At 42.7% G+C, this 23,431-nt stretch overlaps 1 protein-coding gene across 1 annotated transcript in view; it reads left to right on the top strand.

Annotated features, from left to right (window-relative positions):
* LOC138492615 (solute carrier family 2, facilitated glucose transporter member 11-like) overlaps positions 1 to 21,704 on the top strand; it is a 306,936-nt gene extending 285,232 nt beyond the window's left edge. Inside the window, exons 11-12 of the mRNA XM_069619908.1 lie at positions 19,242 to 19,369; positions 21,343 to 21,704. Coding sequence (XP_069476009.1) covers positions 19,242 to 19,369; positions 21,343 to 21,549 — 335 coding nt within the window. The 3' untranslated portion in view covers positions 21,550 to 21,704. The remainder of the gene's footprint in view (positions 1 to 19,241; positions 19,370 to 21,342) is intronic.
* Positions 21,705 to 23,431: the final 1,727 nt, after the last annotated feature.

The following is a 23,431-nucleotide window of genomic DNA, read 5'->3' as shown; positions in this document are numbered from 1 at the left end:
CACACCTCAATGTATCCCAAATAAGTGTTTATTTCCCACTGATCAGCCCAACATCTTTTTTGGGAAATATAATACCCGGGTTCATAAAGCGGTCCCCTGCATTCACTTTCAGTAGAGCCTCAAACACATCATTTAACCAGGGGATACTATATATGTTCTCTCTGGCAATAAGGTCCCTCAACATTTATCTGGAGAGAACAGCTTTGGGATTAGTCCCTAGGTTTAACCACATGCAAATAAACCTTAACCTAAGCTCAGCACTTACAAAGGGATGGTTCAGTTCAGAGTGCATAGCAAAAAGCAGGGCAGAGTACAGGACATCGAGGAGACGTCGAATAATGGCGTCCTCCTTTAGTTGAATTAGATAGGTGACCTCAAATCCCCAAATCTAACCATAAAGTGCTATTGTACGTGGTTTTGCCTGATAGGTTTTCAGATTATAGAAACAGGAAAACAGGCTACACTTCCCTCTTATGGTAACACGACCTGTTGCTTGATTAGACACTGTGGGCCACATCAGGGGTTGGGCGGTACAGTAAAAAAGCAGCGCTAACCCTATTACCGCTGCATTACCGCTCTGCCCAATCCTGAGTTTGGGCGGAAAGTAGGAGGTTGCTGGAGGTGAAAACCTCCCCAATCCACCCATTTTTTGCAATATTACCGCCAGCGCTATTACTGCCAGTGGTAATAGCACTGAAAAGCCCCATCAGAATACACGCAAATTAACAGCGCACACAACTTAGAATGCAGCCCAAATTGCGCAGGACCAAGTTCGGTAACTCTAATAGCATTGGGCAGTATCCCAGCACATTTACCAACAGACTACTGCCCAACTCGTGATGAGGCCTTGTATCTTTGCTAGTCTTTTCCAAGTTCTAGGACTTCATTCCTATGCTACAACGTACCACTCTGTCGTATTCTGAGTCTTAACACGCTATAATAGAAGATTGATAATGGGCCTCATTCCGAGTCTGGCGGAAACCCGGCCAGTGCTAACAGCGGGTTGCCGCTGGACTCAGACTAATTTACTGGTGCCTGACTTACCGGTGCCACTGGGAGATTACAACCCTGGCGGCTCTGAAAGTCAAGCACCGATAAATTGTAAGTCCCCATTCCCGTGGAGTCCCAGAACAGAACAGTGTTGGCTGTGCAAGTGCATACCACATGATATGGGGAAAGCACATGAGTGTCCAGTTTAGGTATGTATTTCGTGTCAGTCATTCGAGACAGGGCATCTGCTTTTCAAAATTTACTTTCAGGTCGATAGGTCATCGTAAAATAAAAGATAGCAAAAAAACGATGCCAGCTAACCTGTCGTGCATTGTAACAGCGTACTGTGATGAGTCCCTGTGGATTACAATTGTCAGAGTACACAGTCAAAGGATAAATGGAACCCAGGAGATGGTGACACCATTCCTTGAGTGCAGCTCTTATTGCCAACAGTTTGTGTTCCATAATGCTATAGTTTTGCTCTGCCACCATCAGACACCTGGAATAAAAGGCAACCGGGTTCAGAACCTGATTGGTCGGTCAGCGTTAAGACAGAACAGATCCAATGGCCGATTGGGTTTGGGTGGTGCAGGACTGGCACAGTTGTAAAATTTGTTTTCAGATTATCAAATCCCTTTGTGTGTCTTCGGTTCATAAGAAGGAAACGGATGGACGCGTCAAATGGTTAGGAGAGGCTACTATCACAGAACACCTATTAACGAGCCTTCTGTGAAGGTTTGCGAACCCAAGGAATGACAAAGGTTTTCACTGAAGTAGGGGTAGGCCAATCTAGAGTCACTTTGACCTTTTTTGTGCTCATTTGTATTCCTCGTGGTGTCAGACAAAGCCAGGAACTCCACCTCCAGGGAATTCTCTCTCAGACTTCTTAACACCATCTTAACGTGTTGGATATGTAGTTCCATCGTTTCACAATAGATCAGAATCAGGCAGGCATCAATGTCTCACAGTCCAAATAATCAAAGGGAGTCAAACAAGAAAGGAAAAAAAATCAGTTCCTTCACAAGAAAGATCCAGGAATTTAGCCAATCAACAAAAAAAACCAAAGTCCAAGATGCAATAAAAAATAGAAGAATAGGATTCAGGTAAAAACCACTGGGAAAACAACAATTTCGCCACAACCAGGAAGGAAGATCCAGAAGCAGGTCCCAGAGGAAGCAGTAGTCGGAGCCTGGGGAGTCAATGGAAGCGTAGTAAACAGAAGTGTAGTAAACATGCAGAAGACAATCCTGAACACAGAGCTCAATAGGGGAAACCAGGAACAAACAGTCAAGAAGGCAGTAGCAAGGTCAAGCACAATGACAGCTTACCTTGGAAATCCCAGACTCCGGTGCTTTTTATGCTTCATCACAGGCTGCGGGGTATGCGGGGTCTGTCACGTGTGGAGCCATCACGTGTGCATAAGTGGTGACGCCATTGTGCATGTTTCAGGTCTGTGGGCTTCTGGTGCTTGTGGTGCACCATGGTACATGGCGCTGGGAAAGGCACCATGGTATCCACCAGCCTGTGAGGCTCCTCGGCGATCGGGTGCCTGTCCATGGACGGATCCTGACATCTGCATAAAGGAAGAGGATGACCCATTTTCCCCCGATCAGCATCACCTTTGATTTAGTGCCATTAACCCTTAGATCTCTTATGCCCATGAATTCAGAATATTTGTTAATAAGAGCCTGCAATGTTCTAGCCGTCCTGGCAACTAAGATTGCATCACCGGCATAATTCATTAGTGGAATATGTTTGCCACCAATCATAAGGAAGTCGACAAGCGTTGCCTCCAACTCAGACTCTAAAACGTTGGTGTAGTCGTTAAACAGGAGTGGTACCAAGACACACCCCTGTTTCACACCTCTAGCTATGTTTAATTATTCCATACACTCACCAACAGGTCCAAAATGGATCGCTGCCTGAGTGTCAAAGTGCAAAAGCTTTATTACTGATAAAAGGTGTGGAGGAATTTTTAATCCTTCTAGGACCGCTCAGAGCCTGGCCTTAATAACCATACCAAAGGCAGAAAAGAAGCCCATAAAAGCCAAGTAAATTGGTGCTTTATACAAGTAATAATATTTTGCCATCAGGTGATGCAAATTAAGAGTTTGCTTTCTCGTACCTTACCCGGGGCAGAATCCTCCCTTTGAAATCCCTTCTTCCAGCACCCACTCTTTTATCCTGCTGAAAACCAGTTTGGCAAAGTGTGTGCTGACTGTGTCCAGTAGAGCGATTGTATGATATAATTGGGGAGCCGCCCAATCACCCTTTTTATATATTGACACAATAAGGGCCCAATTTGACCTGTGGCCCAAATGGCATTAAAAACATTCATTAAAAAGAGATTACTTCAGTAACTTCTACTAATGAAAACTGAACCTGTGAACCATGAATAATAAAACGAATAGCAAATACCTGGCGAAAACTAAATGTGCCATCTATTTGCATGGTAGACTACTGATGCCTACAGATTCCAGTGTCCAATCCTACCAATTCCCAGGCCTGCCTGCCTCAGGCCCAGCCAGCCCCGGCATTCAGGAGGTGGGCTTGTTAAATGGCCCATTCATTTGATGGATGTATGCCTGCACACAGAGTGAAACAGACTTGGTGCACAAAAAGACGTTAAACTAATGAATGGATCCAGGAATGGTGGAACAAGAGTCTCATGTGTCAAGGGCAGGGATGGCGTCATGGCCTTTCAACCTTTTCAGTTGAAAGGGGCAATGAGCCTCAGGGATGCCCCCAGCCACGGCCCCATGTTCCCAGTTAGCAGTCTTATAACACAGCAATATATCTCTCTCTATATTACTTACAAGCTGCATTTACGGGAGCTCTTGCAGCCGTCACTTCCCTTGGGGTATACAGAAGTGTTTTCACCTTGTTGCCTTGTCACACTGGTTCCTCCACAGCAGGCACTTGCTGGCGTAGAACGATGTTTAACTTTTCAGTGGGTATTTCTTGTTTCAGCTCTCTGCTCTCTGGCCATCTTGTGATAATTGGCGGCTGTTAAACCCCAGATTTATTTCTTTATCATTTCATTGGGTAAAATTGATGTGACATCATGTCACGTGATGTCATCATTATGCTACTTACTATTTTTGAAACTTTAAGATTCCTGCAGATTGTTGGTCACAGATTGTTGGCATGTATGTAATAGTGGTCTTTCAGTACAGATACTTTGTCCAAGAAAATGCTATGTTATGCTCCCGTCCACTGTAAACAGACCTTAGTCTTTGGTGGACGAAGAATGATGCCAGTGTTTGGCTCATAGCCTTGGTAGATTAGACATATGTTACTGTTTCCACGCATTGTGTTAGCTTGTGTCTATTGTAAACAAGAACTAGTGTACTCTCAACAATACAGTGATTACTTATCACACTCTCCCTTATCTCCCCCTTCCAAAGCGTTGCCTCCCCACATGCCAGCTTCCCTCTCGCTCTCCTCCCCACTTTGAAACAGCTATGTTGTAATTTGGGGCATTATAAAACATCAATAAAATGAATATCGTTAAAAAAAATATAGCCTCATGTGTGCAGTTTCTGACATCAGATGCCAAATGCAGCCTAAAATGCCCCAGCATTATCACATGTTGCCTGTCGTGTGTGTGCATGTCTGTTATAATCATCATATGTAAAGCGCAGACTAAAATATGCTTCTATATATTAACATTGTTTGGGGGCACATAACCTTGGCACCTATTAACAAATCTTCATAGAACGTTCAACAATATTTACCCAACTCGGAATATTTCTAGAACGTTTTGTGAGGCTTCTTCATGGGTGAAAGGGGGGCAGGTTTTCCCATTAGCTTCCCATAGAGAAAACAGTGCTGCGCGATCTGCTGGACAGATTCATATCAAACCTACACTTCGCTAGGAGCGGGCTCTTGGCCCCAAAAGTGTGGTTTTGCAAATGTAGTGCAAACCCGTCCTGCAGGTTATTTTAAATCTTCTCAAAAGTGGACAACGCACACCATGCAACTTCTGGGTTCACCTGGATCAGTCCACAGACCCACATACAACCTTTTGGCCATCTGATCGGGCTTTGGGCTCTGTAGGTCCCATTCTGAACGGATCCAGTCCCGGGTCCGTGGACCCAGCAAGGTGCAACCAGATTGGTTACTGAAAGAGAGTCAATGTGGTTGGTTGCCAAGGGGAAATATACTAAGTTGGCTGCCATTGTGGCCTGCAGACCTTAAGCAGTGTCTGGCCGAACCCGGCTGTAAAGTTTTTATAAAGTGGCACATGTTGGCTATTTTGGGGTTGTCCTAGCCCTAGGGTGAGTGAAGAGGGCCCAGAGGGGTAACAAATGCCCTTGACCGTTTACAAAAAAGAGCCCTTATGGGATATGTGGCATACAAGATGGCCCCCTAGGCTGCATGGGAACCAGGCAAGTCAATGAGGTTCATCAGGGCCACAGCCCTTGAATGCAACTCGTAATCCAAGATGATGGCTCGCAGACCCACCTGTTGGCCTGCAGGGTGCCACTAGGGTCAATGCAGCCACGGGGCACAGCCATCTACTATTTTGTCATGCACCGCTCTCCTTTCTAGGAGTACTGGGCCTAACATACTAATCACCTGCTGCCTGCAGGGACAGTGGCTTTGCAGGTGCTAATTTGGAGTGCTGTCCCAGGTGGGATGGAGGCACTGAATGCAACAGGGGGACAAGGGAGCACAGCTGATAGGAAGCAAAGAGAATAACTATTCAGATACTCTCCTCATATTTTCCTCTGGGCCTTGTGGATGTGGGATTCAGAGCTGGAAGTGTCAATCAAGTTGCCTCTGTGTTTCCTGTTACTGGGTGTAGACAAAGTGTATATCATCAGGCCGAGTGGCCGGGGCCGGAGACCAGGAGGGAAAGGTACATGTAAAGGTGCTTGTGAAATGGAAAACGTGTGGGTGCATGAGTGTTGTTTCCGTGAGCACACGTGTGCCTGTGTGGGCATGTGTATGAACTGTTTATCCATGTGTGTGTGTGTGTGTAGTGTGCAGTGCATGTGGGTAAATAAAATGGCAGTGGAGTTGCAATGGCAATCTTTGCATATTTTGGGTTACTGGTTACAAGACAGTGTGTTGCAAGGCAACACTGGCTTATATTGACTCAGCCAGTATGCAAATGTCGTCTTCTTTGAGTGGCAACACTGGAATTGTTGGGCACAGACAACACGGGTGGCCCCTTCGAGGTGGTAATGATGAAATATATTGTCTCATTGTCCATGTATATGTGTTTTTACTGTGGCTATACTGGCATTATTGGGCACTGCCAACACTAGTTTGCTCTTACAGTGGCAATATGTGTACAGCCAGCATAGAAATGCCTTCTTTCCATGTATTACATTGGTAATACTTACATATATTGGCAGAACTGTGATGTACATGTCTTCGGAGAGTGGTAATACTGGAATTATTGGACTCTGCCAACATGGGTGTTGTTATACAGTGAGAATATTAGCCTATTTTGGCCCAACCAGCATGAACATGTCTTCATATATTGGTACTATATATTGGCACACAACTGGCATTATTGGGCATAGTGGGCGGAGTGCTACCAGAGTGTTACAGTCTGTGGCAGTGGCATTTAATATGTGTTCGTGGATCTGGTTCTGATCAGTGGAATTCACAGTAGCATCGTGCTAAAGTGTTGGGGGTGGTGGAATCTTCCTACTTGCCATCGTGTTGTAGGGCAGGAGCCCTTGAGGTGCAGTACAATGCACCCTTCATTCCAGCCTGAATAGCTGACATAAATAGCGCCCGGATGCAGAGTGCCACACGGACTGCTAACAGAGTGCTGCAATCTGTGGCAGTTACATTATCATTTCATATGTGTTCATGGAGCTGGTTTTGAACAGAAAAAATCACAGTAGCGGCATGCTAAAGTGTTGGAGGTGGTGGAATCTTTCTACCCGTCCTTGTGTTGTAGGGGAAGACCCCGCGCTTCATTCTGGCCTGAACAGCTGACATAAAGAGCCTCTGGGCAAGGAGCGCTGTGCAGAGTGCTACCAGAGTGCTGCAGTCTGTGGCAGTCCGTGGGGATCCGATGAAGCATCGGCTTTCACAAAATCATTGGTCATAAGTATGGTTGCAGAAGTTGCCCTCCTTTTTTGATTGACCCTATTTGGTGACTTGTTGGAAGAGTTACCTATTTGCACAATGTCAAGGTGCTGCAACTTGAGAAGCAATTGACGAGGACGGCTTCGGCGTGGAGGAAGTCCTATTAATCATGAATGACTCACCGACCATGGGGGAGCGTGAGGTGGGTGAGCCCGAGATACAGTCACAGAACCAACCCATTATTACTCTAGTTACACCTCCGTCCAATGACTTTGGTTGGCTTATTTAAGCTCCCGCCATTACTTGGAGTAAGTGCTTTGAGGGAAGCCTACTTGACCGTTGACACGCTGCAGGTGGACAAGAATGACTCTGGGTTGATTGCAAATGGTTTCATAGAGACGATTGGTGATATGGATCTTTCAACTCACAATGGAGAGGGGGCCATGTCGGCTTTTCTTAAGGGGACTACTACTAAACGTACCTGTGAGCTGCTGGCTGGTAGTGTTTGTGTCTCTTCCTTAGCATCCACTCCTCAAAGTCTTTTGATTGAACGTAGCTGCCTTTGATGCTGCGCCTGGTTTATAACAGTGCAGTTCAGTGGTCGCCCCGGCAAGAGAACATCCATGCTCTCACTGTTCCAACTGATTATTTACTTGACCCTACAATGGGGAACCATGAGAAGGGTGCCGAATACATTACTATAGGACTTGTGGGGGTCGTCACTCCATGATGCGGAGGAGGCTGCTCCTCTAGTTTCAGGTGTCTGCTTGTCTAGTCCTGCTGCGGGAGGGGATTGTGAACCCTTCTGTCGAACTGGCAGATGTTGAGGGAGGACAACGCCAGATGGGAGTTCCTCTACGTTTGCCTTCATTACATCATCACCAGTCACAGTCCTAGGGAGTGGTAGAGTGGAAGGAGCACACCTGAAAGTGGGCCAAGTGAGGTTCTTATCTACTCCTCTCCCAAATGGCATTACAAAAACAATGCCAGATTATTTTAAGAAACGAGGACCACCTACGAGTACTGATCTTAGGCTTCCTGTAACAGCAAGAATTGGGAAAAGAATAGCAATTCCATATGAGAACCTTATAAGTGGCCAGATCCTTTTGGAATTGGGTTTACATGTCGGTCAGGGTACTAACGAAGAAATGGAGCTTAATAAAGGACCAGTGAAACTTAATGCTCAAACTGAGATTGAGGACTTTCCCTCTTTCCTCACAGAGCATGCAAATAGATTGACTGGTCTGTCTGTGGGGGACACAGCGATTAGCTCAACAGCTCAACATCAGTCCTTATACTACGTACTGAGAGAAGTAGATATTCGGGTTCAATTGACAGCCCCGGAGATATCGGTCCAAAATATGGTTGTGAGCTCACCTTCGTCAATGTACGATAATATCCAATTAGAACTGGTTACGCATACCCTTCAATTCAGCAACATCAAGATCAACTTGCAAAGGATTTATAATTCTGCAGTTGACATTTCAGGTGTCATGGGGCCCTGGGTGAAACCTCCCGACAATTCCGCTCCAGCTAAAATCACAAACCAACTTTGTAGTGAACACGCTACTGGAGTAACGTTACCTACTGATGGCCCTGCTACTAAGAAAACATGAAGGGCTAGAAAGAAAGACAAAAAAGTCAGTAGATTAAATTCTAGGAACTGTCTTTGTAATCTCCATTTGACGGAAGTAGCTGCCGCGTTGGCTAGTAATACAATTATGGATGCCAGTTCTCTTGAACAAGGTGGTGGCAGAGAGTCTCAAAGATCCTGTCAGGCCACAACCATAAGGGCCTCCCTGTTGGAAGATCATATGACTACACTGTTGTAGTGAGTAATACGGTTACATAACTAAAGGAAATGGGGTCTCAATGTGAAAAGTATGATGACGATCGATCGAGCCCAGGAGCACGCAGTTACCCTATGTTCACGTTTGGCGGCAGCAAGCCTAGGCAAACCCAAACACAGAAAGCAAATGAAGCTGAGACATTTAAAATGGGGATTGGTCTACAATGTAATATCTTGGGAGCCGTTGAGTTTTTGCCTGAGTTCAATATTTGTGTAAAACTTTGAGGGTGATCGAAAGCGAAAAATTAACAACAAAAAAGAACACAAAAGGTAGTCATGTTTTCAACATCACCTTGATACGAAAAAATGTAACATTGTGTGCCTCTCATGATGATCAACTCTGTGAAACTATCTTGGGAGACCATTACAAAGTTTTACAGCAGGCTACTATTCCACATGTATTTCATCAGGAGGGCCCTACGTGGACCGCCCACGGCTCCAACAGGGAAACATAAAGATCTGGGTTCCCTCTGCCACCCTATTGTCACAGGTCTTACAGGGCCAGTTGGCTCCTAGGAAGCCTTCACTTCCTGCCAAGCTTACAAGACTTTTTGGGAGAGACTGGAGAAGGATAGCAACCTCATCCTGTTGAACAGGTTGAATGGGATGAATCCGCTACATGAAATCCCCCAGCTGCGCCTTTTAGTATTGCAAGACATTGACAGGGCTTATTATCCTTACAATGACAGAGGTGATTATGTTCAAATGGACTTTAAATCTCAGTCACTTGTATGGATGATCTTGGTAGAAATGGATTCCTTCCGAATGCTGGGCTACGATCCAGGATGCAATGATTTGGGGAGATTTTGACTCAATAGATTAGGGCCCATTGAGGGGACTTGTCTCTTATAATTTGGGCTCTTGTCCCGCTTTGAAAGTAACTTGCATTGTGGGGCAACAGAAGAGAAGGGTGCTGGAATTTACAGTCCATGCTGCCCAGTAGTGGACAACAAGATTGGAAATGGCTGCAGGAATCACTGGGAAGATCATTCAGGAAATTGTGTGATAATAATATAGGGCTTTAGTTGCCTTCTCTGCCCTCAGGAAGTTAGTCATACTGAGTTGGAACTCTTCGGATTTAACAGCTTTTTAGCATGAGGAAAGAACAAAGATCCTATATAAATTTGACATAATACTTTTGCGGGTGTTATGGCTGACAGAGTCGATCGTTTCGGACGGTTACACCATTGAGCAGCAGAAGGCCTCTAAGGGCATGGGTGGCCAAGCATGAGGGGGGGTCTCATAGTAGTTATTAAGAATACCATCCTAGACAATAGCAAGGTTGTATTAAACATCATATATGGTCTGTTGGTTGGTAAAATTACATTGAAGGAATCGATCTTGGCTAAACCTATCCTCCTTGTGAATATTCACACGAACTCTTGATGTAGCAGCCAATGGGCCTTTTTGGGAAAGGCGTCTGAAATCTTAGCAACTTTTATGGGAGAGGAGAATGGCGTGCACGTTATGATACTGGGTGATCTTCACGCTGCTTACCTCTGCAATTTACATAAAAACATCTTGCTAACGAGTTAGGATTGGATTCCGCAGAAACATTCGAATGAAATCAAATAGAGGCAGAAAATGCCTACATTTTATTCTTTTTTTTATTCGAAAGCTGTCTGAAATCTTTGCAAATTTCTTGGGGGAGGAGAATGGCGTGCACATTATGATACTGACTGTCACAGAATATAAGGAAAACATTAGGCAATAAAGACAGACATACAAGAACGGGGTTAAAGGGTCGAATTCATCTTATTTCAAAAAGTATTGGAAAAAATGCTTTAAATATTGACTAAGAACGACGCCCAACATTTTTGGGAGGTGATTAACAGGATGAACACACCAACAGAATGTGTATTAAGTAACCCTATTCCTGAATAACTCTGGGTAAAACATTTTTTGTATCTGTCACAATCCCATTACGGACCCAACGCGGTCGGGCCCAAGGGAGAAGGGTATTCCCCCGTGATAGAGTAGGGAGGTGGTGGACAAGTATGGTGGCTGGCTGGCGTAAGGGGATAGAATGGAGCAAGGCCACAATCTGCACCAGTGCACCTACCAAGAGAGAGAGAAAACGCCTGGCACGGGCAAAGGAGCGCTGAGCAGGCGCGAAGAACCAACGCCCCTGGCAGTCTAACGCTGACAGGGCGTGGCCCAAGGCTATAAGACCACACCCCGGAACGCACCCTGTGCTTAGCGTTTTTTCTGGTATTTGTAAGAACAGTGTCTCGCTTACCGCTCCTGCTTTCAGTGCATATACTGACAACTTTACATGGATGGAAAGCAGTGGAAACTCACCTGAGGAAACTCACCTGAAACAAGGATCCACGCCCTTGCGTAAAGGCTCGGTATCTGTGTTCTTTTTTGTTTCTTCCGAACAGCACCCAGAGTCTACCGGTGGGGCTGCACATCTTGGACATTGGTTCCTTATCTCCTGCTCATCTTGGACATTGGTGTTTCATCTCCGCTCATCTTGGTCCTTCCTCATTTTCCGACTGGGGTCTTCCCGCAGCATCCAAGGACCTGAAAGGCAAAGCAACAGCGTTAGAGATCCCATTCCGTTCTTCGACCACCGTTCGTCCCAGTGCCTAGTGTGCTCACCTGCACATTGAGTCCACCTCTGTTCCATCAGCATTTCATCGCGGTGTCGGCCAAGACATTGTGAAACTAAGCTCAGACCAAGTTTGCAAGCGCAGCAAGTTGGATACTCGTGTTTAACCAAGACTTACCTGTTGCCAAGTTTAAATCAAGACTTACCTGTTCACCTTTGTTTCCTGTGTGTCACAGCCGGCCCGGACCACACACCTTTAGTGAAGTAACTGGAGGATGATACGGACTAGAGGACTGCGACCGTAGTCACAAGCAATGCAGTGAGCAGCTGTTGCTTCGCGCCAGCCAGCCAACCCAGGGTCTGGAGGGGAGGGGCAGAAGGGAAGGTACTATGCTTATATTGACCCTGTACTTACCTTTAGGTCACCCTGACCCCCAAAACAATACAGACCCAAAGTCCCGAAACCACCCAGGTCCCTCCCAACCTCACTGTCCCCTGGGAGTTAATCCCCAATCGACCAGTGAGGGAAGGAGTGGCTGGGTGAAGGCAGCTAGCTAGGGGGCGGCGCATCAGTACAGACCAGACCAGGCACTCCTGCAGGGCACCAGAGGTAAGCGTGACAGTATCTCTACAGGGAGTCGGAGAACATTATTCCTTTCGACAGACAGGATACTCGCTGGTTTCTGTCAATTCAGTTGAGGCAATTGAGGTTATAATGAGAAAAGCCTCGACATCAAGGCCCTAACAGCCTACCTAATGCGGTTTTAAAGAAGATCCTCTGTTTCCTCTGATCCTATTTATTCTGTTCTCAGAAATAATAATGACAGGAGTAACTCCTCCCTCCTGGAAACTCGCAGTGCTAGTTCCCCATGGACAAGAAGGGGGATAGGAATAGCCCATCTAACTATCTCCATGTCTCCCTTCTTGACTGTGAAAGTAAAATCTTTGCGGGTTTGGTGTTTAGGGAACTGGCATCTTCCACCGGTTGCCTGCAAAAGTACAAAACCATTTACCGGAGGGGGCTGGCCAATGATTTCAAAGGTTTTGTAGTCAATTGTTTGAAGTTAGAGTCAATGAGGATTGGTAGCTCACCCGTTTATATTGTAGAAATTGACTATTCTCAAGGGTTTGTCTTCATAAATCCTAATCTGTGGCAGAAGTTAAAAGATTGGCAGATTACTCCTGCCCTTCTCTCGATTTTAGTCCACTTACACAATTCTACTTTTCTACAGGTTCGGTTGAATGTACTGGGAGCCCTGATGGAGCGATTCCCAAGTCGAACGGGACTCTGACAGAGCTGCGTGTTGGCTTCCTGCCTGTTCAAACATTACCTGTCAGACCTGGGAGAATTTTTGTCAAAATCTTATTTTGCACCACCCAGGATATCCACTTTGCCTGTACCTTACCTTACCTCTGCATATGACGTGATTCTCTTTGACAGAGACCCTGGTGGCCTACAGCGGCAGTTGGACCTGATATTGGAATATTCTGCTAAAAATTAACTTATTGTTAATGGGGAACAAAAGATGGATTATCAGGTTCAATAATAATAATATCAAAAAGCACATGGGCTATACCTGGAATATGGGAAGCTTGAGGGTGAATCCGTATAAAGGTTTCACTTATTTGGGCTTTGGATTGGACACTGCGGATAATGTTGGTATCTTAATGTAGTGTATTAAGTCCAAGGAGATGCAAATATCAGCCCAAATGAAGAAAATCAACTTTAAGCTCTGTCGCTTCTCTATACGTCCTCTGCTAAACTATTATAAAATGAAGGCCATGCCAAAGCTGCTGTACGGTACGGAAATAGGCAAAAAATACAAGGGCTCTGAATTATGAAAAGGTGGAGTCTAGAGTTTGCAAGTGAGCCCGGAATTTGCCAAACTGTCTTCCTATGGGAGCCTCATGGTTTGAGTTGGGCTTAGAATGTTTGGGTTCCCAGTTGGGATGGAGGATCCTGATGATGGACAGGAAACTGTTAGTCCCTCAAGTGGGATGTTTATATTCTGACCATGCAGAGATAATGAAACAACTCATTTTAGAATATGTGCTGACCAAGTGCTGGCTAGTTGTGACTCGACAGTAGATGACCTGATCAGCAATCCAATGGCTGTGAAAAAATGCCTATTTGACCATGAATGTATGCTAGCAAAATCAAAAATGGGGTCTATGAAACTGTACAAGAGTCTGGCCACTCATGATACGCCATTGGGGGTAATCCTGATGTACTTACAAACATTATCCAATTCTTATTGGCACAAGCAATTTCTGAGATATTTTCTAAACTTCATTAGTCAAATTTCGAGAGGGGAACAAACAGTAGTGACTATTTCACTGGTTACAATTTTGAAATATGCAGGCTTGGTTTAGAATTAGGTGGAGATAACGGTGACCTTTCTGATTGCTAGGGATTATTATTGTACGAAAGCTGAAATTACACTAATTGTGTATTGTTTTTCCTTTCCTTTGTTTATGACTTATAACTTTGATTGTGTTAATTCATGATCATGACCGTTTTTAATTTTGAAATGTAAAGGTTTTACTATTGTTGTATGTGTAAGGTTGGGTATGAACAACCACTATACCCATTCAACATCAGCACCACCCCCCCACTGCACTGGGAGGGGAATGGCCCAAACTAGCACTTAGTCTGAGGCTTCCTCCTTGGCTCCCCATTGCACTTCCCTGCTGGGCCCCCCACCAGTACGTGTCCATTCCTTGCCCCCCCACCCATCCCTATCTCCTGCACTTCTCTTCATTGCACTTGCACGTTTGAATACCACAAGGCCTAGTAGGACCATGACTGTATATTTACTGTTTTTTCAATTGTTTTTTTTCTCCCTTGTTCTCCTCCCATTTAGCGTTGTGGCACTTTGAAGCACAATTCTGTTGTAGAAGCACCTACCAAATGTTCAATAAAATAAAACAAATATCACAATAAAAAGAATGGGCATAGTCAACATGATTGAGTTATTAAAGGGACAATACTTACATATAAGGACACAGCTAGCAATACAAAGGCTTCTTATAGTGGAGTGGCAACATGCTTGCATAAAGGGTGAGCGCAGGCATCATGAAAGTGTTTTGCTATGCCAATGATGATATATATAATATGGGCACAGGCATCATGTACCTGCCCTATTCAGTGGAAGGGCTGGCACATATTGGCAAAGGTAACATGAACAGGTGCTTTACATTGGCAATGCAGGCATATATTGTGGACACAGATATTATGAAAAGGTGTTGGAAAATGCGTGGGTGTCCTGTTGGTGATTTGATACCTATTGAATGGGTTTATGTTTTTGTAAATTGTGAGGCTTTTTACTGAATTTTCACAAAAAGTGTGCTGTAAAATCCAGCATTTCAATCTATTATTTTAAACCTGCTTTTAGGATGAAAATCCCACCTCGAAACCCTCCTTAGCTCCCTCCCTATGCTTGGTCGCTCTCACTAATAAGGGGGTATTTTCGACACCCTCCCAGTGGTAAAATTCACCAGCCGCCACCAGGGTCATCTTTAGGGAGGTTGGAGGTAGGAGCTCACACACCTTTGAGGTCCATGAATGTCTGGTTGCCTGTTCCCCATAGCCCATAGCTTAATATCCTCTGCCGGCAGTGCTTGAAATGATCCAAGTCCCCTTTTCTCCTTCATCCATCCTGGAATTACGCAGCACGTCCAGGGCAACATTAGCAGTTCATGATGAGGTTGAAAAGGGGTAATAGTATTCCAGATATAGTGTTCCTGTTAGGGGTGCTGTGAGAAACGTCATGGTGTGATAGAGGATACATTGGTACCTGCCAACACCAAGGTGCATTCTAGCCTAGGGTTTCAAGTGACATCACTGACAACTCAAGCTTCCAATTCGGATTACAAAACCTAAGAAATTTGAGATGAAAAGGGCCTGGGTAACACTGAGGGCCAATACATGAAGGGAGCATGTTTGCCTCGGGCATGGGTTACTTGGCATCTAAACAGATGGCTGTGTATGAGCCCTACCTGGATATGATTGCTCCAAACTATTCCCGTGCCCTGTACAGAGAATTTAGAATGGGATATTTCAGGGTACGGGAACACACACAACAAATGGAAAAATGCATCAGCTGGCAATTGTCTATTATGGGGTGCAGTTAATGAAGGCATTGCCCACTTTCTGTTTTTGTGTGAATGGTTGAAATACCTAAGAACGAACTCCCTCAAACTCCTGCTTGTACTGCAAGATGTTCGCACTTTAAGCAACGCCAATCCCTGTATTCGTAAAAATTGCATGATCTGGTAGTAACCCATGTTGTGTCCGAGTGCATTCACCGAGCCTGGCTAAGAACACATCTATTGTTAACACTTTAGACCTAACAATGTCACACCTGATGTTGATTATTGCCATCTCTGTCCTCCTTCCAATTTGCCCATGTCTTATCTGCTCTGTGCAAACTAACTGGTATTTTATGTTTTAAAGACAAATTCGAAGAGCATGTACTAAATCTCAAAGAAAAGTTTATAATGAGAGGATACAAAACAGAAGAAGTGGATAGAGCAATAAAAAAAGCCGAAAAAATACCAAGAACAAGCTTGTTAACAAATAAACCAAAATTGAAAAATACACAGACAAAAGTAGACTTCATTACCACTTATAACAGTGAAGCATTTGTCCTAAATAAACTTTTGAAAAAACATTGGAATATCTTACAAACGGACGAAACAATTAAACAAAGCATAGAAGTCAAACCAAGGATAATTTAGAGTAAAGCACCAACTTTGAAACAGAAAATTAGTCCTAGTCACCTCAAAGAAGACAGAACTGACAGCCTAAGTCAATTTTTAAAAGTGTCAGCACCAACAGGAACCCACAGATGTGGCAATTGTGGAATTTGTACTCAAATAGAAAATGGAACAAAGGAAATGATGCTTCCAAATGGAAGAACTCAAAAAAATAAATAATACATCAACTGCAATACAAAATATGTAATTTATGCAATAATTTATATTTGTGGAAAAAATATGTTGGAAGTATCATTAGATCATTCAAAATCAGACTTCAAGAACATCTGAGAGCCATCAAAAATGGAGACACCAGATACCCTATGGCAATACATTATACTCAAGAACACCAACTAACAGAAATCAAAAACATAAAATGTCTTGGCCTAGAAAGAGTTGACACACCAGATAGAGGAGGAAACAGAGAGCTTCTACTACGAAGGAGAGAAGCAAAATGGATCTGTACTCTGGACACGTGCCACTGCGGCCTGAATTCAGAACTTGAGGTGTCTTATTGGTTATAACACTTAGAACTTTGCTTCAATGACTCTTAATGACCATAATGTATACATATATTGAATACAGTTTGATTCAAATAGATACCATAAAAATGCTGTAAAAAGTTATCTGCAAATAATTCTATATACTGTAATTCTATTTCACCAAATGTTTTTCATGCTTTTAACCTTGTGCATTTTCTCCTTTTTGTTCATGCCACCTCTCGTGTTTGTTTTATCTTTCTCTGTTTATCTTTTTCCTTCTTTTTTCTTTTCTTGGTTTTTATAATATGGACTTTTTTCATGTAGTACGGCTATTTTTTTATTTAAATATCTTTTTGTAAAATGTACACAGTTGTTGAGACAATTAGCCCCAAGTAAACATTCTATAATGGCTGCCTGCCGTTTTTGCATGACGCGCGACATCATCGCGCCACGTAATGCTATGACGTCATACGTTACGCGACCGCGGGCTTCATAAACAGTGAAAATTAGAGAAACAGTCAGCACGGATCCTGGCGCAGATCTAGAGACAACTGCACTGAGGAGAAGAACAAGAAGTTCAAAGGTAAATTATATGGAGAATAGTTAGGGAATGCTAATTTTTTACTCTTCTTAAATACTTAACCAGGAAGTCAAAAACCAAATAGATTCCCCTGCCAATAGATACATCAAGGTTATGTAGCTTTGGGAAACAAATTGTAGCTCCAGATCTAAGTACATTAAATATTGTATGGAAGGAATAAAATATATACGAATCCAGAAAGTGAGATAAATATCAACATTCTTAACCAGGAAGAAACTATTTTAGTTGAGTGAGCCAAATATGCTGTATACACTGTTAAATTCATTCTCCCACCCCCCCTTTTAAATCATTCAACTTCTATATATTTTTGATTTTTGTTTTTTTCTACACTTTCTACTTAGTATATCTCCTGAAGAACCACAGTCACATACTGTGGGACAACACGTGTTGAGGGAAATAAATTCATATACAAGGAATGAAAGGTGAAAAACGAAATCTTGTGTTACATGAAAGTTAATGCAACTTAGAAAGACATTGTTAATTGTGGTAAATTGAATGTTGTTACAAAACCTGCACGAATAATAATGCAAACAAAGAGAGAAATATATCTGTAGTTGCATGAATGTCAATGCAATTGGAGAAAAATATTTGTTTATGGAATTTTGACCTATGCTATGCAAATTGCAACACAAATATGTGTATCAACATACATAAGAACAAATAAACTTCAAGGTAAATCAATAATTATGTGTCTATAATACTTATAACAGGAGCGCAACCCACTAAAGTGCTTTTCTACGAGTAAACTTACCTTTAAAATTGCAGCAGTCGCAATAAAAGCATCAAGGGTGCAGATTCTGGGTGAATATATAACTTTTTTGGCACATATAAGATATCGCCGGAATAGTAAAACGAAACCGACAAGGACTGCAATCTTACAATAAGCTATTTTATGTTTTGTTCATGTGTTTATAGTTAGAAAATTGCAAGCTATGGAGAATTGGAATTATGTCTTTTAATTGTTTTATTTATTTTTATTGTGCATATAGTTATAACACTTTCACACAAATCACATATATATATAAACATACACATGCATACTAAAAGAAATACACAGCAAAACATTAGAAAACACAATCACAGTTAATCACAATTAATAGAGGAAGGAAATTCAACAATAAACTTAAACTATCACATTAACTTAATGAATAAAACCAAAATCCCTTATACAAATAAGAGCTACACTTTAATGATAGCCAACCAAAAAGAGAGAGAAACACAGATCTGGAATTAGCTTCCCTGCATTGGAAAGAGGACTGCAGATCTACTATCGATTTAACTTCTTCCTCGAATTTCCACAGGTATGTAACTACACTCTTCCAGACCTGTGTAATGTCAATAATTACGTCCAGACAGACATCTCAGCCAGAAGATTTCATTGGTGATATATTCTAAATCAACACCAAACTTGGGAGAAATAACATTCATACACAGATCTCATCTTTGGACAGCTTGTCAGGACGTGTCTAGCCGATTCAATGATGCTTGTATGTTATTGGACTAGTGGAGCAGTGCATGTGTATGTGGATAGCTAGGAAAATGGCTAGCTAGGTAGAAATGGAGAGACGATTTGTAATTGTTGTATTTTATTGGACTCATGACATAATGATTTTTATGAATGTTTTAATTGTTTTTTTATGTAATTTTCCTGGTGACTTTACAGTCGAATAATGGATTATCAGTCACATTCACTGGAGCTTCACTCAATGATATTCCTGGGAACCTGGCTAGTGTGATATATTTTCGTATTTGAATGTTCTTGATCTACACATCTATAATTGTGTATTACCTGCTGCTCCCGAACTCACCCTTATCTGAGCTTTATCTCCCTAATTGAAGACACATGGTGGTGTTAGGCCTAGCAACAGCTTTCAGTGATACATTTCGATGCTGCCCTCTTCATTTTCTTATGGTGCATCCAACTCAAAGAGACTTGTTGTTTCCCCCCTTTAGCTGGCGTCACCTTGGCCATCTGCGTTGAGATTTTCACTCAGACCTCCAGAGCTGCAGCCCTTGTGGTCGTGGGCTCCCTGAACTGGATGGGCCTGTATGTGGTCGGGATGGCCTTCCCATACATTGTGGTAAGTAAAACACGGTTCAGCTTTGCTGTCAGCCTCTTTGGGCTATACCATGTAAGAAATATTGACTGCAGTTGTGATACATATTCTAAGGCTGTAGGCCCTGCCGTTCCTCAGAGCGACCTCTCGAGAGATCCATAGACCCATAGAGGCTGTATGAAACTACACAAAGTGGCACAATGTGCTTGAGAGATGTTTCTGTATGTGAGCTATAATTAAGTCGCACAAGACCATGAAAGTTAATAAGACTACGGACAATTCCACCACGAACAATGCCACAGCCAAATCACACTGATCCTATTTAAGTAAAAAAGACCTTGAAAGTTAATAAGTTGAGAACATTTCTGCACTATGGTTGCCATTGTTTCTGTTATACATTGCAATGTCCTGAAGCACATCCCTCTATCAAGGCCCACCTCTGTCCTGATGCCCATTTCTACTCCGAGGCCCATCCCTACTCGGAGCCCATCCCAGCTCTGGGCCTTTCAATATGCCCACTCTGCACAGGGCAACAAGGAACCCGGAACCCCAGTTGTGTGGGTCTCTTTGGGAGCAGTGCATTTTTAATCTCTGGGTTAGATTGCATTAAATTGGCTTCATTCGATAGATTAAAACAGACTACATTAAAAAAATTAAAATATAAATGTAGGATTTCTTCCCTGAGGCGTTCCCAGTGGTCTAGAATTAATGGCCCAAGCTGCTCCTTCTCAGTGATAGATTCCTTTAGCTCTTGTATTTGTATTGCATGCCTTTCGTTTGTCCATACCTGGGCTCCTCATTCTTTATCACAGTTTCCCAAACACATGTGTGACTGACTCTGCCCCAGACCCACTGGTTTTTCTGGGGGCACCGGTCTGTCCTAGTGTTCCTAGGGATCAGTCAAGGGTTTTCCATCTCAAGGTGTCAATGTGGCCAAATAGTGTAACAGAAAGTCAGCGGGATGACCAGGAAAGCAGAGGGGAAGAGCTTTGCCAGTAAGAAGGCAAGAGATGGTATTACTCTATAGGGGTATATAGGGGCATACCCTACAGTGCATTGACCATTCGGCCACATACCAAATGACTGGATAAATATTCAGCCAGCGCCAAACAGTTTTTTTTCCTAAAGTGAATTCATATTTAATAAACACTCTATCGATAAACTGTAAACAAAAATAATTTGTGTGATTCTTTGTTCTCGTGTTCCTTTCAGATGGATCAGCACGACTTTTGCAATGACATTTTTGATTAAAAGAATTAGCAATGTATCAGAAAGCAACATTAGATTTTTTTTTAAAAAAGCCAAATGCTGACCTAAGGTGGTTTGTAAATCTGGGTCACCATTCAGCCATTGAAAGCCATATTTATTCTGGGGAAGCAATCATGCAAGTACAGGTGGCAATCGTGCAATCTGAACTATGGCCAACCTTTGCACAAATATTGGAATCCATCGTGGGGACATCACCACTGCTGTGTAAGTCAGGGGTCTGCAACCCCTTGCTCTCCAGATGCTTTGGACTACAGCTCCCATTAGCTTAATTGTCAATTGCGTAGCATTAAGGGAATCATAGATCAAAACATCTTGAAAGCCATAGGCTGGAACCTCCTGGTATAAGTGGTCCGTGGCATCTCATTAAGTAGGCGCCATTGCGTTATGAGGACTTATCTAAAGGGATATTAGAGCCAGTCAAGCAGAGACATACTGAGAGGGTGTAATGCATTTGTCTGCAACCTGCGACTCTGTAGATGTTTTGGACTCCAACTTCCTTGATTCCTCTCCATTTGCTATGCTAGCCAGGGCTGCTGGGAGTTGTAGTACAACACATCTGGTTATCCAAAGCTTGCAGACCCCTGGTGTAATGTCTGCATCAGAAATGTAGGGAAGAGACACACAAGAAGTGAAATCCATGTCCACGACTTTGGTAGTGTGATAGGCAGCACTCTCTTGAATCCCTGACGGCGACTTACTAACAGCACCCCTTGTTTCTGTCTTTTCAGGTCGGCCTGAGGCAGTACTGCTTCCTCGTCTTCTTGGTCTGCATTGTTCTCACAGTCATATTTTGCTTCATGTTTCTCCCTGAGACGAAGGGGAAGTCAGTCCTGGAAGTCACAGAGGTTTTCCGCAAGTTAAAATTCCCACGTCAGCATGTCCTGGGCCGAGCACAGAATTCCAATAATGAGCAGATAATGTCTACAAGGTTCTGAGTTAGAGACTGCAACATGGACATGAAATCAGCACACTGTGTGGAACTTGTCAATGGATTGGAATATGCTATTTTCAAAAGCAACAAGAAGAATGCAACAGGAGGAACACTTATTTATTAAACCACTTACCTGTAAATGTGCATTGTGGGTGTTATTTCTCAAAGAGGTTTGTGCTCGTCGATTATGACTTATGATATTAGAGAGTGTCTTCCACAAGAAAAAAAGCAAAGAAAAGGTTCACTTTATGGAAAGAGAAGCAGAGCATGTGTAAAGAAAAAGGAGAAAATAACGAAATGTGGAAAAGTAACCACAAAGGGAAGAAGGGGAGAAAGCATAAAGGAAAGAAAACAATCAATAATGGAAGACAAGAAAGAAAAAACTATATACCATTGGGACAGGACGATGGAAATACAAATAAGGGTTTGGGGAAGTGGAAAACAGTCAAAAGAGAAACGCCAAAATATTCGAACAAATAGAATATGGAAACATTATTTAGAAAACAAATAGAAAAGAGGAAAAGGCAGAAAGGAGAAAGGAATATGGATATAGGAGAGAGACCAAGAGAAAAAAAGAAATGGATAAATGGAAAACATAGAAATGACAGTAAAGGAATTCAGACAAGAATGCAAGAACAAAAAATAATGAATAATAGAAAGGAAGGAGGAATTGACTAGAGAAAAGATGGAAATTGCAAATAAAAGAATAGAAGAAATTAGAGTTTTTATAAAATAAGAAAAGAGGGTGAAAATGAGAAAGGGCCAGACAAAATGAATACATACTAGCAAAAGTACCCATTCTCCGTACGGGTTCTGTAGACGGATATGATGACACTCATTAATTGATGAAAATGAATGATCCTGTAGGTCACTGTTCCGCCTTACCCTGGTGTGGTGCAGTTCATTGCAGTGCATTGCGGTGCAAATTTCTTGGAAATCGTGCATCCTAGGGCCATGAGACGTGGTTTGGAACCTGCAGTTTTGTTCCTCGTGTCGGGACCAGTTGAGAAACAACCTTTTTTCTTTCCCTTCCTGGTGAATATGGTTTACAGCTTTGTCGGCAGGCACCATCTCGCAAAAATCCTCTGGAAAAGTAATTTCACCTGATGTGTCAAAAATGCGGAAATATCTGGAATGCTACCTGCCTTCACCTTCGTCTGTCAGGTCCATTCGCCTCTCATACATTTCTTGTTTCCCTTCCGGTGAAAATGGTTTACGGCTTTGTCAGCAGGCCACACACCCACAAATAAATTGGGTACTCATGTAGCCAGTAATGTCCAGAGCGTCTTAACAGGTATCTATGCAAAATTTGGTGCAGACTGGTGAAACTGTTTGGAATTGTATAAGGAACAAGGCTTCTTGCCACAAACCCGACAAACCCACACACAAATTTTCACTTTTAAATATATAGATGAGACATTATGGAAATAAATATTGTGAGAAAAATAGAAAGAAGGAAAACCTGAAATGAATACAATAAGTTAAATATATAGAAACACGAACAAAAGATAGAAAAGGTGGAATGGACAGATTGAAGCTATATGAAATAAATAATAAGAAAGATGAACATTAGGAAAAAAGTGAACAACCAAATAAAGAAAAAAGGAAAAAAAGGAAAGTTAGAAACAAGAAAGGGTCAAAGGAAAACATCAAGACTAATAGAAATTTAGAAATACAAAAAATAAGGACAGGCAAGAGGAATGGAGACGCTATGGGGAAGTTAAGGAAATACAAAAGAAGAACTCTGTTAAAGGCACAAAATAGAAAATAATTAAAGACTAAAGCAAAGTAAACGTAAAAAGGAGTGAGAAAAAAGGGAACATTAAGAAAGAAGCAAAATAAAGAAATTATTAAATATTGAAAGACTCACTGACAGGCATTAGGAG

Source organism: Ambystoma mexicanum, chromosome 10 (genome assembly GCF_040938575.1).
Source record: "Ambystoma mexicanum isolate Mex_15411 chromosome 10, UKY_AmexF1_1, whole genome shotgun sequence".
NCBI classification, from domain to species: Eukaryota; Metazoa; Chordata; class Amphibia; order Caudata; family Ambystomatidae; genus Ambystoma; species Ambystoma mexicanum.
The sequence above is the reverse complement of the archived record's forward strand: the minus strand, read 5'-3'. Positions and strand labels throughout refer to the sequence as shown.